The following is a 16,975-nucleotide window of genomic DNA, read 5'->3' as shown; positions in this document are numbered from 1 at the left end:
CACAACAGTCACAGCCTGTTTGAATTATAAAAGAAGGGTGTGTTTTTGGTGCATGTGGATGAGCCTTGGACAGGCTTGTTGACTCATTGTGACATATTGAGGTTTGGAAATGTGGACTTCAAATTATACAGCCCCCGAATTGGGCCACAGTTTGTGAGCACACAAGACAGAGACCTGAGGCTTAAGGAGAAGACAGTGCATGATGCACATATTCTGAGAAAAGAGATGCTTGATATAACTGGAGAACTTGCCTGAGAGTCATCACGTTTTTCCATCTTTGTCTGTATATACAAAAGTACATTATCAGACTTAGAAAACACTTACTGATCCCTGGGGGGGAAGGATTCCTGATGCAGTTTATCCCCTTCTAGAATATAAATGTGTATCATCAGAAATACAAGAATCATAGAAATACAAAAGTATGAAAAAAGTGGTTTGGGCATCTGGTAAGGATGCCTCCCGGGCGCCTCCCGTTAGAGGTGTTCCGGGCACGTCCAAGTGGTAGGAGGCCCCGGGGAAGACCCAGAACACGGTGGAGGGATTATATCTCTCTCCTGGCCTGGGAACGCCTCGAGGTCCCCCCAGGAGGAGCTGGACGTTGTGGCTGGGGAGAGGGGAATGCCCTGCTTAGCCTGCTGCTGCCCCGGCCCCGGATAAGGGGAAGAGAATCGATGGATGGATGGATGGATGGATGGATGGATGGATGAAAAAAGTGCATTATACTGACTATATAATAAAAATAAATAGTCAAATAGAAATAAGAAATATGTTTAAAAAATATAAAAGGATTATATATATAGAAAGTTTGGAAGCAACCTAAATTTTGTTCACAATGGCTTTCTTAAGTACCAGTCTGGATTCTTTGGATTTTTGGATGTGTTTACTGCATGATCAGACTTTACCTTTATTGAATTGAACCATTTTCCTCAATTTATCTTTAGGGATGCATTGATGTAACCAGAACATTGCTGAATAAATGTTAAGAAAAGAAAAGAGGGGCTTAGTTTTAGGGTTGAGAAGATTTGGAAGAGTCACAACTTCAGTGTAAAGGTAAAAAACAAATCACAGTTTGCATTATTCACTTTAGACTTTTGAGAGTTTGGCTACAAAAATCCCAATAAAATCTCAACTGTGTTTATATCTCTGACAAGTAAGTATGAGTAAAGAAACAAGAGTTCAGATGTATACATTGAGGAAAGAAGGATACAAAACAGTGATGTTGTAAGTTGCAAGTAATTTTAGGTCATGGGCAACATGCAGCCAAATTTGTTCTCAAGTTGGCTGGCAATACTGAATCCAAAGCCAAAATCTCCTAATATTAGAATTTAATGATTTAAAGCTGTATTACTTGATTTTGACCACTAGAGGGCAGAAAACACACAGATTCACAAAAACACAGCCACAAAGTGCGTCATAAATTGTAGTAGTTATGGTTTACTGTACCCGCTGAACAAATGCTGAATAAATACTCACACATACAGACACCCGCTGTCACAGTATGATCCCCATTTAAGGTCATGTTTCTGGCCACCTGATGTATGTTAAAGTCCACTATTGAGTGCCATTAGAAACACAAACTCATAAGAAAATATCGAGGCCTTTATCTGATCAAATGCTCAGTTTAACACGCAGCTAAAAAGCTGTAGTTAAATAATAATTATCTGAATTGTCTGACACATTCATATGAAGATATTTCTTAATGCAGGTGGAATGAAAAAAACTAATGTTTTTATATTAACTGGCCTCACATTTTTCAATATATGACTTTGCAGTAAAACAGTGTAATGGCTGCAAGAGGGGAGAAAAGGCAAACATACATTAAACATTCACAGGGAAAGTCTTGACCCACATCAGAAAACTCTTATCTCCATTCAGACCAACAGCACTAACATGACTGTGTGGAGAGTGTGTGTGTATGTAGTCAGATGGTTTGTGTGTGTTTGTGTGTGGACCTGTGTGTCTACATCTACTTTATATGAATGTGGATGTGTTTAAAGAAAAGTATACTTTAATGTGCCTTATAAACTGGAAATCTCTAGTGTGTGTGTGTGTGTGTGTGTGTGTGTGTGCATGCGTGCACATGTGCAATAAACACAAATAATGCCAAACAATGTCAAGCATCGAGTTGCTTTTATTAGTTTCTATTAGAGCAGTACACACAACCATATGCATACACAATGATACGTTCGCACACTGTGGCACAGAGAATGCATATACTGTGTGTATTGACCATAGACTATATAAAATAAATATATTTATATATTATAAATATACATATATTGTACAACAGAGACAGACAGTCACTGCTCATGAAACTTAATGTGCATGTGCAGGTAAAGTTATGCTACATATTTAGTTGCATACCAACCCGAACAGCAGCCAGACTGTTTTAAAAGACATATACTATATACACACACACACACACACACACACACACACACACACACACACACACACATACATACACACACACAGTTGGAACCACACCAAGGCATGTACTTACAGAAACACACACAGAACAGTATTTTGTACCTGGCTCTATCTGCTCTCCCGCTGTGTTTTCCAGCAGCAATTTATATGAATCACACAGTGATTTCACCTCAGTTTTCGGTTGAAAGACAATCTGCTGGCTACTTTTTCCTCAGCGTCCATATTTCTTAGAAAACAGTCAGCTTCTGGCCGTGAATCCAGATGCAATAAAATGTTGATTTAGCTGTGTCAATAGTTGTTTGTGTTTTATGTTTCACAAGCAAAGAATGCGTCTGTCTTTATTGTTCCAGGGAAAGTTTACTGGGTGCACGTCCAGACACCAGCATAGGACCACCCTGCTTCACATTTATGGATAATAATGCTTTGGTTCAGTTCCTTCTAAAGTAAATACGGGTTTATTTGTTCGGGTCAATTTTATTTATACAGTACAGCCCAGTATCAAAAATCACAAATGTTATGGTCTGTACAGCATTTGAAATCCTCTGCCCTTTGACCCTCGTGTCAGATAAAGAAGTGAACATAGTCCTGGTGACATCACCCATTGTTTTACAGTTTTGGCATTTTGGCCATCTTATCTTATTTTTTTTATCCAGAAGTGAAAATATTTTGACGATAGGGTGGATCTGACTGAGAACCTGAGGACACTATGATGTAATATCGTCTTGTCGATCAGAAGTTAGCTATGCCCTAAAGCATACCCTGCTTTATCGTCTATTTTACTCTAAATGGGACCATAATTTACTAAATGAACATAATGCTGTTTTGAAGAAGACTTAGAACTAGTGAGACCATAAACTCATTTGGAAAATGTTTACGGAGGTACTAAATCAAGTTAGAAGTGGAATCATTCTCTTGTAGACTGTGAAGTCAGTGACGTCGCCCCCTGTTGGCCATTAGAAAGAATGCAGGTTTAAGGCACTTCCACATTGACTTAACTTTTAAGACTCTGATCTCCAAGTCCGCTTTTTTTATACAGGCTATGGTGCATACTCAACCAATAAAAATATAGAAGTCTTACCTTGAATCATTTTCCCTCTCACCACCTTCTCCTCTGCCCTGACAGGAAGTTGAAGAAGCTGGTGCGTGCCATAAAGAATAAAGGATCAGCGGAGGAAGAGTTGGAGGGGGAGAGACCTCCACAGCAGTGGAACCTGGACTACGCACTGGCTCCCTTTGAAGGCCTCACGCCTGAATACATGGAGATGAGTGAGTCTAAACACACTTAGCTTAAAGGGACAAAGTAGCCATTTAGACCCCAACATACATTTAAAATGAATGCCCCTGGAATCACTGAGAGAGGTGTATGTACTCTGTATCTGCGAGGACATTATCAGGTAATAGTTCACACCTGGACTGAAGAACAAATGGATATTTGTGCTGGCTAATTATTGATACACTCATCAAGACTGTCCCTTATTAACAGCATTCATCAAATGTTGCTGAAACTCCTACGTTGACCTGACAACAAGGAACTTTACCGGAGACGTGAAATATGACTCCATCAAAACAAACAACATTTTTTTTCATGAACTTTGAAGGACTTTATTCCAGATGCAAAAGTGCACACAGGCTGTGTATGCAACAGTTAATTAACATGAATGTTCATCACAAACCAAAGCACATAAACACTGGAGATTAAAGCCGTTTCCTCCCTCAATTATAATCAGTTTAAGCTGTGTATTTAAATCGACATGTTTGCCGGCAAGTAATTAGCAAGTGACACATTATTTTGAATGGGTTTCAGTTTCATTCACTGTGGCCCCTCGTCTTCCCAGTGCTCTGGTTATATTAGAATGTCAGAATTATATTTGCTTTCCCTTTTTCAGGAATTTTTTTAGTTATTCAAACAGAAAATGGAAAGCTTCCGTTGTTGTTTCTCAGTTGTTCCAATTTATTGCAACACCATGTTTATACAGTACAGGCCAGCTATTGGAAGAAAGTTTGCAAATGCAGGGCTTGAAGACCTCCGGCACGGTGCCGGAAATCCGGCTCGGGATTTATTTAAAAAATTTTTTTTAATCATGTTTAAAAAAAAAAAAAAAAAGAACCCACTAAAAACCCTTAGTTAGTTAGATCTGGATATAACCGGGGAGGGTGGCATTACGGTGGATAGCTTATAGCCTGCCGGAGAAGAAGAAGGCGGCTCTCTGGTTTGGATAATGAGCAATTGCTCTGGTCATCCAGAATTACATAGGCTTTGATGGCCATGTCCTTATTATCCTTTGGGAAAATCTTTGCTAGGCAGATCTTAGAACATGAGCGGCTCCACTGACCCAGACCACAAACTTCTGTGCAGCTTGTTCCAATGACCCCTGGGTTAGAATTTACGTCTTCCTCCCCGCCGTTCTCTTGTGGCGGTGAAGGAGCCTTGACATATTTTGGTGATGGGCCAGGATGCACGGCTGCTTCATGATTGGTGCTATTGCATTCAAAACATTTCACAAATGACTTACAATCTTTAGCAAGGTGAGAAACTGAAGAACAGCATCTGAAACATATTCCTTTCTGCTTGAGAAAGGCCTTTCTGTCGTCAAGGAGTTTATTCCTGAATGTTCTGCATCTTTTCAGAGGATGAGGTCTGTTGTGAATAGGGCAATTCTTGTTAGGGTCGTTGTCGAGTGTAGAAACATCTGTTTTGTGTACCGAGATAGGTTTATTTGTGTTGACATTCTTCACAAAGTATTTATCTGGTTTTGTGGGTGTTGTGGTGCTGCCTTGATGAAAGAAACTAGGGTCATTTCGCTTCCTTGCCTCGTAGCACACAAAGTTGCAAAAATACTCAAATGGAGGAAAGCGACCATGGTTCTCTTCTTTGTACCTTGATTCAGAACTCATCCACTTTTCTTGAAGTCCATAAGGAAGCTTGTCTACAATTGGTCCAATTCCACGATAGGTGTCCAGATATGACTGGCCAGTGAGGTATCCGTCTTCTTTGGCACCTTGAATTTCCATAAGCAAATCCCCTAGCTCATGTAATTTAGCTCGTGGCAGAAATCTTAGGGAAGTTGTCCAACCATTGAAACAGTGACCTTTCGATGATTTCAGGGGCAGCATAGCACTCACGTAATCTCTCCCATGCTTTCTCTAAAGCCAAACTGGGGTTGCTCACACGTACTGAGCGCATACGTCTCACCTGTTCGCCAGATTCCTTTCCCAACCATTTCATCATGAGATCCAGTTCTTGGGTGGCTGCAAGGTGAACTTCGCCAGCAGCACCAATGAATGAGGAGTACCATGCACGATAATTCTCTGGTTTATCGTCAAATTGGTACAGTCCTGAACTGACAAGGTCTCGTCGTGCCAAATACTGCGCCAAGGGCTCCGCCATAGGTGGTATGTTGGATGGTGGAATAGGCTGGGGAGAATAGGACTGAGCATGTACATTCATGATGGAGTTTGTCCTTCCGACTTCATACTCTTTTCTTACTTTGGTCTTATCGGGAAAGTTTGGTGAAGGTGATTGCATATTCTCTGACTTAGGCCTCTTGATAGGTTGCGAATGTGTACTGTCCTTCGCAGGTGGATGCCATGTAACATAGCTGTCAGGTGATTCTGCATGCCGGGGGGGGGGGCCTCAGGATGGCCTGACAGGAGAGGATTGGGAGAATACCTGCGAAGATTGATTTGAGATTGCACATATTCACTGGTTCGATCGATTTTAACCCTTTCCGCTTCGGATATTGCACTTCCGACTGCAGCATCCATTGCTTCAGCATTTTCTAGCACTTGTGCTTCAACCACAGCCGCATCAGCTTCACGTTGTAACGTTAATACTTCCAACTCTGTGTCTATTCTTGCTGCTTCCAACTGGCTTTGAGCGTCCTTTGCGATCCTTTCTGCCTTTCTGGCAGCCTTTTCCATTTTCAGTTTAGCCTCTTGGCTAGCATATGATGCTCTCACTTTAGCAGCTTCTGCTCTAGCCCGGGCGCGGGCTGCACTTGCAGATGATGATGATGATGATGATGATGCCGATGCATTGCTCCTAGTGTTGGATACATGTGACTTGCCACTTGATGCCATCTTGCCCACTTCAAAGCGTCAGATTGTGCCTTTTCACTGTAATGTTCTCGTGCAGAGTGTTGCAACTCTGACTAAACACCAAGTTAAACCATTGCCAATGAAGACAGAGCCGTAGTAAGTTTGATCGTTTACTGTCACACTTCTTCATTAACATGTTGGTGAAAACTGCAAATAAAGCGATACAAAACGTATTTTAACTTAAACATTACAACAAACACAGCTGTAAACATGATACACATTGCTGCCTGCTTGTATATAATTGTAAATGAAAACACTTTTAACTTAATTTATCAAATACATTAATTTAGGAAATCACTGCTTATATATAAACAATGCAAATCAAACTTACGGCATTGCCTCTATGATGCTTCAGAGTGGATGTGCAGATTCATGCAACACATGTCTGCCTTCCTTTGTCCCAGTCAAACAGGAAGTGACTAAATAGGGGTTGATCCCAGAGGAAGTGACTAAACAGGATGTGACATCATAATATTAAGTAAACAAATAATATATTTACAAAATAAATTAGTAAATTAAACAATTACAATAAAATAAAATAAAATAATTAAATTATTTAAATTTAGTCATGCCACGCCCCCTTAAAATTTTGCCCCCCAGGACCGCTGCTGTAGAATGTGTTAGCCTACAAAACATTATTATTCATCATTAAGGTCGTTCACAGGTAAAATAGTTTAAAGGAGGGACAGCTATGCGCCAATAAAAGTTGACTGATTCACTGCCTGTCAGGGGAAAGTTACTATGTGGAGCTGGTAAAGAGCTACAGGTGTTGGATTATTATGTCTGAGGGTACACACACACAGACAGACACACACACACACACACACACACACACACACACACACATACACACACAGCTGTAGGCATGCCTCTTATACTATTATAACCAACTGCAGTCATAACAAACTAACACCTGCTCTGTCATAACGTTTCTCGGGGTAACAATAAAGCCTTAAAGTGTGATGAGTACAGAGCTGTTAAGAGTACAAAGGGGAGAAAAAAATAGATTTCAAGCAAAAAAGATAAACACAGCTGCATCCTTTCAAGAAATGTTTGTTTTTTCTCTTATTTACTGTGGTGATCATCTTTTTTTAGACTTTTCCTCTACAGCCACCATGAGGTTGACATCTGCAGTTTTAAGTGACATTTTTCGGCAAACTACTGCATGGATTGATGCTTTCAAAAAAAACTTTTGTTCTCTAGTAATTATAAATATTTAGGCCTTTCAGGAGTAGTGTGAGCTGCCAATTGAGGAACCGCGGAGAGCCGCCGGCGGAATTTTGTTCTAAAGCAGTGCAAGGATAAGGATGGCCTCTTGTTTCATGTAATACCCATAGAAAAACATGGATAAATCATTGTGTAGCTTAATGTGGAGTCACATCCTGACTAAGGCTAATGGGCAAATATGTGGAGTGTGGGTGGAGCTAAGGCAGGCTGAATGAACTCTGGTTGCTGAAACACACCACCTGTGACAGTTGAGTTATATCAAATTTCACCCCATGTACAGTTGGAATGAATCAATCAATTTGGAAATTAGCTTTAGAGACCAAAACTTTTTTGTACCAGGTAGTGAACATGTTTTTTTTCTGTTGTAAAGTTGGGCATTTAAACATAGGGGTCTATGGGGATTGAACATAGACTGTATATAAATAATGGACGTAGTCACCGTGTCGTCACCCATTGGTGTGTGGCCCGTTGGAAGCCTCGAGTTCAGTGTTACACTCGTCGCCATCTTGCGTCGCCATCTTGTTTCCGATACGCGGAGCAGACCATATTTGGACTGTGGAGGAGCGAGAGGGAGCTGACAACACTGCACTACACGCCTCTCTACACCGGCAACCCGACTGAGAGAAGCCGCAGCTAATCCATGTTAGCATTAATTGGAGCATTAACTGGGATGTTAGTTTTGGCGAGCAAAAAACAAAAACAAAATGTATCTTTCTTACCTCAGAAAACTGAGCAGCGACTCCTTGGAGTGTCTGTTAGTCCAACCAAACACTGAACAAGACATTTTTACTGAACAAAACGTTCAAATAAACTGTCATTAAGTAAAAATACAGTGTGAAAGGGTCAAAGTTATGAGACCAAATCGGTAAACGTCCTCTTTTATATCTATATAACATTATATATAACTTTATTGATTCGTTGCCGTGGATACACATTGTTCTGCCTCTCTCCTGATGACGGCTCGCATTGTCAGTGACCTGTCAATCAAAGCTAGAAACGCCCCAAATCATACGATTCTTTATTTTCTATTTTCTTCTAAATGGGGCCATTATTAGAACTATTGATATCAAATTGTCTTGAAGATCATTTTTAACTAGCGATTGAGACCATAGTGTTGTCCTGAAAAAAAATTCTGAGGTAATAAATAAAGTGAGAATTTTTCAAATTTTGCACTGAAATGAATGGGCAGATTTTTTTTGCAGCCAAACTTAGCACCCCCTACTGGAATGTTTGGTGGATTGCAGGCTTAATGCACTTCCTGGTTGGCCTCCATGCTCAGACACGGAGATTGCCGCCTGGTTTAAGTACAGTGTGCTGAGAACAGACAAATTTTGTTTCTCACAATTTTTTTTCACAATTTATCTTCATGTACGGTATGTGTAAGTGCTTATTGAATCAACTGCCTCTTTACCATGATAACTTGACTGGAATGTCCATGAACAACCAAGGTTCCCGAAATGATCGATTTGTTGATAAATGCACTTTACCAGATATGTGAAATTAGCTTCTTTCAGGTTTTACTGAATACATAAATTGATGTCTAAATCTGTAAAAAGAGTATAAAAATGTGCTTAGGAGAGATACACACAACAGGTAAATCCATAGATGACAGATTGTGATGAGGCCACCCGGCGTGATATTTTCTGATTTCCTCCAGGTCGATGGAGTTGAAATGCAGCAGCAGTTAAGCAAACATGCAGCAACAAGCTTGACTTTAGAAATTGGCAACATCTGTAGGTGAATTGTCAACCCATAAAACAGGCTATGGGCCTGTTTACGTCAAAGCCACAAAAAGCATGAAGATTTTGTTGAAATTGTAAAAAGCAAGTGAAGTTTTGATGCGTTTTCTGTGGGTAATGTCCGTGTAAATGTAGGGTCCAATGTAAGCTGAAAAATGTCTATACTATACTACTATAGTATATAAAAATGATATCACTATAATATATTTAGAAAAGTTAAATGGCATTTACATGTAGCTGCTACTTGCATCTTTTGGTGGAATCAAGTTAATTTCTTCCAGAGTTCAGTCTTTAGAGAAGTGTTTTGGTTTTTGATCGTGTGGTGATAATGTGGAGATTTCATGTGATATGGAGCGAGGGAGGAGGGAGAGAAAAAAACAGAAAGAAGAGCGGACTGATGTCGCTGCAGGGCACAGAGAGGAATGTAAGAAATGTCTGTGCTCGACATGCAAACATTCACACATAGCTGTTAGATATATGAATGAGTAGTCCTGGGTTTGTGTTAACTCTTATTATTTATGTGTGCTTGTCTGTCTGTGTGTTGTATTTGTGTGTGTCCGTGAGGCGTGTGTGTCTTGTTTGAGTGCGCCCGGGCCAGCCTCGAACCCGTCAACCTCGGCTCAGGTAGATAGCGAGGTTATTCTAAGCTTGCCCTCTAGCACTCGCCTCTCCGCTGTCGTATTTTCTTCCTCGCCGCTCTTTGTCTCGGCGTGGCATCCCGAGGTGAAGCCGTCAGTCTCCGGCTCGCTGGAAATCCCCGTTCCCACACTGCTAGAGTTCCACTGCTCCGACCAGAGCCGTACATCAGCTAGAAGTCAGACAACCTGCCTTGTCTTTCTCATGTTTCCTCCCCGCATTCTTAGGAAGCAGGTGAATGTCGTTTTGAGCATATATTGAAGGTCCATAACAGCAATAATGTGATCAAGCTTACATCTCTAAATCTTGCTCTTTGGCCTGGATCAACCCTGGGAAACTTTAGTGTATTTACCTCTGTGGAGTGTCCTCAAATAAAACCCTGATTCTCCACCAGTTCCAGAGCAGCCTTAGTGCAACTGATCTCTGACCCTCCAGTGGCCGAGGGGAAGCTGGTGTGGCAAGCCTGGACAAGTCTTTTAGGCCCCTTATGTTCTGCTTATTGAACTATTATTTCAGTTGGCTGTGCTGAGGAAGGCAGCAGCTGCCAACCACCCTTCAGCAGTGATATCCAGCATCGGTGTGCAATTGTTATGTACTTTATAATAAATTCCCATCAACTTTGGTTTTAATTATTAGTCATGGGTGTTGTGACTCTAGGTTATCTAATCAGACCAACTTACATAACACACACATAGTTCCGCACACTGCTTATTCATAAAAAGTCCCACTTTAGCTGGTGCAGTGGAGTATTTAACCTTAAAAGGCATCATCTGAACTGCAGAGCGAGCCTGGACAGACAGTGTGACTCCTGACCAGACAAATGGCCGTTGACCAACGTCAATCAGACGGCGTCTTAGTGACGGCTTGAAATGTGTGTGTGCAGCATTGTAGATTCCTTTCTCACATGTTAGCCTCTCTTGTGCTGGCAAATAGGAGAAATGGTAAATATCACTGGTTCTTTTTAAACTAACTTCACCATAGTATGGTGAATGGACAGACATGGACATGGACAGATAATTTCACTTGACAAGATTTCTTAAATTGAGATAATTAAATCTAGAAATAAGAATTTTGAACACTTAAAATAAGGAATTAACTCTTAAAACAAGATTAATTAAAGCTGCAAGCAGCGATGAACTGGCACGAGCAGAGTGCACTGACAATTATTTGTTTCTTACCAAGATAAAAAAAACTTTAGATTTAGAAGTTTTAGATAATTTATCTTGTTTTAAGGGTTAATTTCTTCAACAATTCTTCAACAACTTCAAGTGTTCAACAATTAATAATATTAAGAATCTTGTCAAGTGAAATTATCTGTCCATGCAGCAAGATCATTTCCCTCAGATTTAGTATTTTATCTAGTTTTAGACACCCTTTTTTTTTTTTACAGTGTGCTGACTTTATGTCAGGGTTGTCGGTTCGTCTGTATGTTTGTCCCACTGTCGTGAACGCCATATCTCAGGAACACCAAGAGGGAAAAGGTCATTGTGACAACATGACATTCTCCAAAAACACATCTGGTTAGATATTGAATTGGTGGCACCAATCTTGAAACTGTGGTGATTGTACAGGTCTTCTGTGTTGCTGAGTTTTCACTTCATACATTTTATAGACTTGGACAGACATGAATGCAAACTGCAACCTGACTGGTTAAGGCAAGAGGGGATTTTCATGTCCTAAACATATGTCTGTTTATGTAATCAAGCTTCCTCTGACCATAGATAATCACATACAATTTTGGGGGGGGGAAAATACAGCCTTTTATCACATAATGATTTGTATGTTGGTTTAGAAAATGTAGCCAGTGGTAAATACTGGAAGGCAACTTCACGATCAGTAAATCATCCATTGATCTTTGCTACTGAAAGCTTTACAGCCTGTGATTTCTCACCCTCAACACTTTTAATGGACACTATTGTTGACTGTAACGTATCTTACATCATATGATATCTTCCATTTTGTAAACATGGAAAATATTGCAAGATTCCTTCATTATTATATAATTCTCTTCATTGTGATAGCATCTCAGTACTATTTTCACCATAACAGACGGAAGAGTTATTTTAAAAATGATTTAACAACAAATATGCATATTAGGTATTTTTAAACACCATTTTGAGGTCTTTTTTTGCTTCCAATGTCAGATTGGTATTGTTCCAGCACAAGAGAAACCTCGATAGTATTGTATATATTGATTGGTTGAACACATGAGCCAATGTAGGACCAATTGCAATTGCCATTTTTTGAAGTCCTTTAGCCATGGAAATGACACAAGACAAAAAAAATGGAAGAAAACATGAGCTAAACGTGCCACAGCTAAATATATGATAACATAAAAGACAGTATTTGGTCCAACTTAGAGGGGTGACTCCCTCACCTGGTTGTGTCTGTAAGTAGACGTTACCCTAAAGTGAACTTCCATTTTGAGGTGTAACTAAAGTTGTTTTTCTGAACTGTGTTGAGGCTAGAAAAATTGATTTGTCTCTCAACAATTTCCCTTTTAACAAAACTGAGAGTACTGAACAACCTTTTCAGTTGGCCTGAAGTCTGTGATGCGCTTTGAGACTTTGAGATGGACAAAGAATAAAGTGATAATCAATCACTGCCATGGTCTGCGAACTCTGCTGCAAGGCAGTCACGCAGATGGGAAAATATTTAGTAATATTTGGAACAGGACATTCGTACATACAGTACTAGACCCCCATGATGCTATGACGTAAACTTGAACCTCACAAGACTCTGATTTTATTCTTCCATCAAACTGCTGTAAGAAACTTGAAGAAAGGCTTTGTTGAAACTGTGCCCTGCAGTAGAAAAGTGTCATTTGGGTTGTCTTTATGTCTCTCATAAAGCCAGTTACATAAACTTAAGCAATGGAATATTTCACAATTGATGTCGTAAACTTTCTGAATGTATTCGAGGACTTCAGCTGCAGCTTTGGGTTATGGGAACACATCTCATATGTCTAGATATTTTGCTGTTCTACTACTTACATTCCTGTGCTAGTTAATTGTTTGTACAGGGGCCATGGAGCAATGGGAAACATGGCCTGCAATTCAAGACACACACATGCTAATACCATGTTCCCACCATGATCTCCTTTTACATATTTCCTTTCAAAATGGTTGTAACGATCTTCAAAGAGAACTCACTGAAGATGAGAGGAAAAAGCTTGTTATAAAGCACAAACATTATCTATTAATAGCAGATTGAAATTGATCCAATATAATTGGTTTATGAGAATGTGTATAATGCCTGAAAAACTCAGTAAATTCAATGCTAATATCCCTGATAGTTGTATAAAATGCAGAACGGAGAAGGGAACCCTATTTCACTGTTTTTGGAAATGCAAACATTTACAAGAATTTTGGAAAAAAATAATTGAGACAATCTCCACCATAGTACATAAAAAGATGCCCGGAGATCTGAGAGTAAGCTGCGTAATCTCTGTTTAATACATGCCAAACGTCTTGTTGCCAGACATTGGAAAAGTACTAATTGTTCTTCTTTGAATATGTGGATTAATGAACTTTCTTCTTGCCAAATGATTGAAAGACTCACATATATAATCAAACAAAAAAGCCATATTTTTAATGATAAATGGAATTAATTTATCATATTTTTGGAATCAAGACCTGATCTCCTAACTCCTTAAATCTAACCTTTTTATTTTAATTGAACTGAATCTAATTTATGTTGGTTATATTTTAATATTTGTTTCTGTGTGTTTTTTTATTTATTTGCTTTTTCTCAAAAATACTCTCTTTTTCTTATTTTTTTTTTTATATAAGGTACATACTATATGTATATATATTCTGAGCATAGGTATGTTTCTTTTTTTTTCTTTTTTTCTTTTTTCTTTTTTCTTTTCCAAAGGATCGAAGTGTCATTGTTCTCATAAACTGATGGCTCCAGGGTTGGGGGTAGGGAGGGAAGTTGTTTAAAGACTTGAAAGATGTAACAGAATATTTTCGTACAAATTTTGAAGTTCAAAAATCAATAAAGATATGTGTTTTTAAAAAAAATTGTAACGCTATATGTTGATGTTTACTAACATTACATCGACTGCAGCATGTGTAATGATTGTTTCTGTGTTTTCTCCAGTCATCCAGTTTGGTTTCGTTTCTCTGTTCGTGGCTTCGTTCCCGCTTGCTCCGCTCTTTGCTCTGCTCAACAACGTCATCGAGATCCGACTGGATGCCAAGAAGTTTGTTACGGAGCTACGCAGACCAGTCGCCGTACGCGCTAAAGACATTGGTAAGTTGGTGTGACACACATGAACAGGAAAAACAAACACACAGACACAGAAGTAACGGGAATGTGTGCAGTTAGACTATTTGATTCAATCTTGCTACCATCTCTAGTTGGCACAAAAAATACTAGTTAGTCAAAGTAATTATTATATTCAGTGTTTGTGTAATAATTACAGGTGCATCTCAATCAGTTAGAATATGATGGAAAAGTACATTTCCAGTAGTTCAAGTCAAACAGCCCCAACCAAGTATTGAGTCATATAGATGGACATACTTTTCAGAGGCCAACATTTACATATTAAACATACTGTTTAAAATTGGTCTTTTGTAATATTACAGTTTTTGAGACACTGAATTTTAGGTCTTCATTAAATGTAAGTCATAATCGTTATAATTAGAAGAAATTAAATAAATTAAGACATGAAATGGTTCATTCTGTGGATAATGGATCGATATAATGTCTTATTTCCACCTTTTATTTGAATTACTGAAATCAATAAACTTTTTATGATCTTCTAATTTATTGAGATGTACCAGTATATGCACATATTCGGTGGGGGGTTTGTTTTTTAATTAGAAATATGTAGTTTCACATAATTAATATTATCATAACTGAGTACAAGAATTTGTAAAGCTAGAGTAGATAATAATTAATACCCAAAAAGCTTGAAAAATAAAAGACAGTTAAAAAGTCCACTGGGGACCACCTAGCCCCACCTGCCTCCACCTTCTCTTTCCCCCAGAATTTCCTTCATATCAGAGTGAAGCAGCATTGAAACATCATGGGATTCCTAAACTTCCCGCTGAAACCACTCAACTGTTTAGTTTACTCATGTTGATACTGTTGGCTAAAAATCCCGATCTTGGTAAAAATTAAATGATCTGGGTAATTTCAAAACTGCCTTTTCATTAAGTAAAAAAAGACCATTCTGACTGTGAGGAAGGCAATGCCGGTCTACCACTCCATTCACCACTTTGGTCCAGAGCGAATCTAGCTAACTACTGGAGGATGAATCCTAATATTTGTGGTGATCCACTGACTTTTCCATGAATCCACCATGAGGTTGATATTTGTTGTTTTGAGTGAAATGTCTCGGCAAATATCAGCTGGAGTGCCATGAAATTTGGCACAATCATTCATGACCCCCTCAGGATGAATTGGAATTACTTTGGTAGTCACCCTGGCTTCTCACCTAGCATCATTATCAGACCAACATTTATATTTGTCAGATACTTTGGTTTATGACTAAAATGACCTGCAAAACTAATGACATTACCACCAGCCTCAGCTGTAGTTGTTCAGTGTGAATTAGAAAATATTAGCCTGCTAACACACTAAATTACGATGATGAACATGGTAAAAAATTGCTAAACTGCTAAGCCTCAGAGCGTTGGCATGCTGATGTAAATATTACAACTAGCTTGGCTGTAGACTCTCTGACTCTTATGCTTGATAAAGATTTCTGTCTTCCCTACTTCTACCTCTTCTCACTTGAACCATTCTCTCTCTCTCTCTTGCTCTTCTCTCTATAGGTATATGGTACAACATACTGAGTGGAATGGGGAAATTCTCAGTCATTATAAATGTAAGTATTAATGCAATGTCCCCCTTTCCACTATCTTCTCATTGAATTAGTGATGAAGGCAGATGTATGCACAAGAAATGCATATATTTTGCTGTAAGTACTCTACACAATGTGACTGCTTTTAAGGGGCCAGCACTTTCACACTAGCCAGCATTCAATACATTTTGAGATTAATGTGAACAAATAGGAAATTCACTGAGACGACAGTCAGTCTCTTGCAGCCTGTCCAGTGCTTTTCAAATTGGCAATCAACAGGCCAGATTTGGAGGGAAATCAAAATTAATTTATTTACAGCAAAGAACAGATTAGTCGTTATGAAGAGTACTACTCAGTTGGTGGAAATGGTGGAAACCCTGGGATTTATCTATGTTGTACATTCTATCTACATAAATTTGCAGAATCTGTAGGCAATGGGACAAGATGTTGGTACCAGAAGTGTTCTGGGTTTTCGTTTGTAGTCAGAGAAATATTGTTGTAGAATCAACTTTGAGCAGGCTTTGGTTGCATGCAGGTCCAACAACTGGTCTAGCAACCTTGTAACCCATGAGCTATTGTCTAACAATGATTTAGCTTTTTATTAGCTTTTAAAAAATGGATTCAAAAAAGACAGAAGAAGTGGTGGTTGGTACTCCACCAGTATTGCTTCTTCCTGTTGCAGTTCAAGGTGAACATATAAAACAAGTATCCTCCTATAAATATCTAGATGTAACAGTCGACCACCTGCTGACATGGAAAGATAGAGTCTGTGTGCAACAAAACAAAACAGAGAATTTATTTTCTCAGACGCCTTCGCTCCTTTGGAATAAGCAAACAAATTTTGCTTTTATTCTTTACCTCTACCATCTTGAGTGTCCTAAGCCTGATTTCCACCGGGTGCGTAACGGCTGCGCCGCGGTCGCCGTGCTGATCTCTGCCACTCTAATCAATGAGACCGTTTCCACCGATCAATCCGTAGCACTGCTATTTTTATTGCAAGCTGTTGCTAAACCATGTAAATCTCAACAGA

The 16,975-nt window shown here is 39.2% G+C and overlaps 1 protein-coding gene across 3 annotated transcripts in view; it reads left to right on the top strand.

The window, feature by feature from the left end:
- Positions 1-16,975, top strand: part of ano2b (anoctamin 2b) — an 89,881-nt gene that overhangs the window by 52,769 nt on the left and 20,137 nt on the right. For all 3 annotated transcript variants that reach the window (XM_059325717.1, XM_059325716.1, XM_059325718.1), the window contains 3 exons: positions 3,554-3,696; positions 14,235-14,387; positions 15,917-15,969. In XM_059325717.1, coding sequence (XP_059181700.1) covers positions 3,554-3,696; positions 14,235-14,387; positions 15,917-15,969 — 349 coding nt within the window. The remainder of the gene's footprint in view (positions 1-3,553; positions 3,697-14,234; positions 14,388-15,916; positions 15,970-16,975) is intronic.

This window comes from Centropristis striata, chromosome 22 (genome assembly GCF_030273125.1).
Source record: "Centropristis striata isolate RG_2023a ecotype Rhode Island chromosome 22, C.striata_1.0, whole genome shotgun sequence".
Lineage (NCBI taxonomy): Eukaryota > Metazoa > Chordata > Actinopteri > Perciformes > Serranidae > Centropristis > Centropristis striata.
This window is presented reverse-complemented; position numbering and strand designations above follow the sequence as displayed.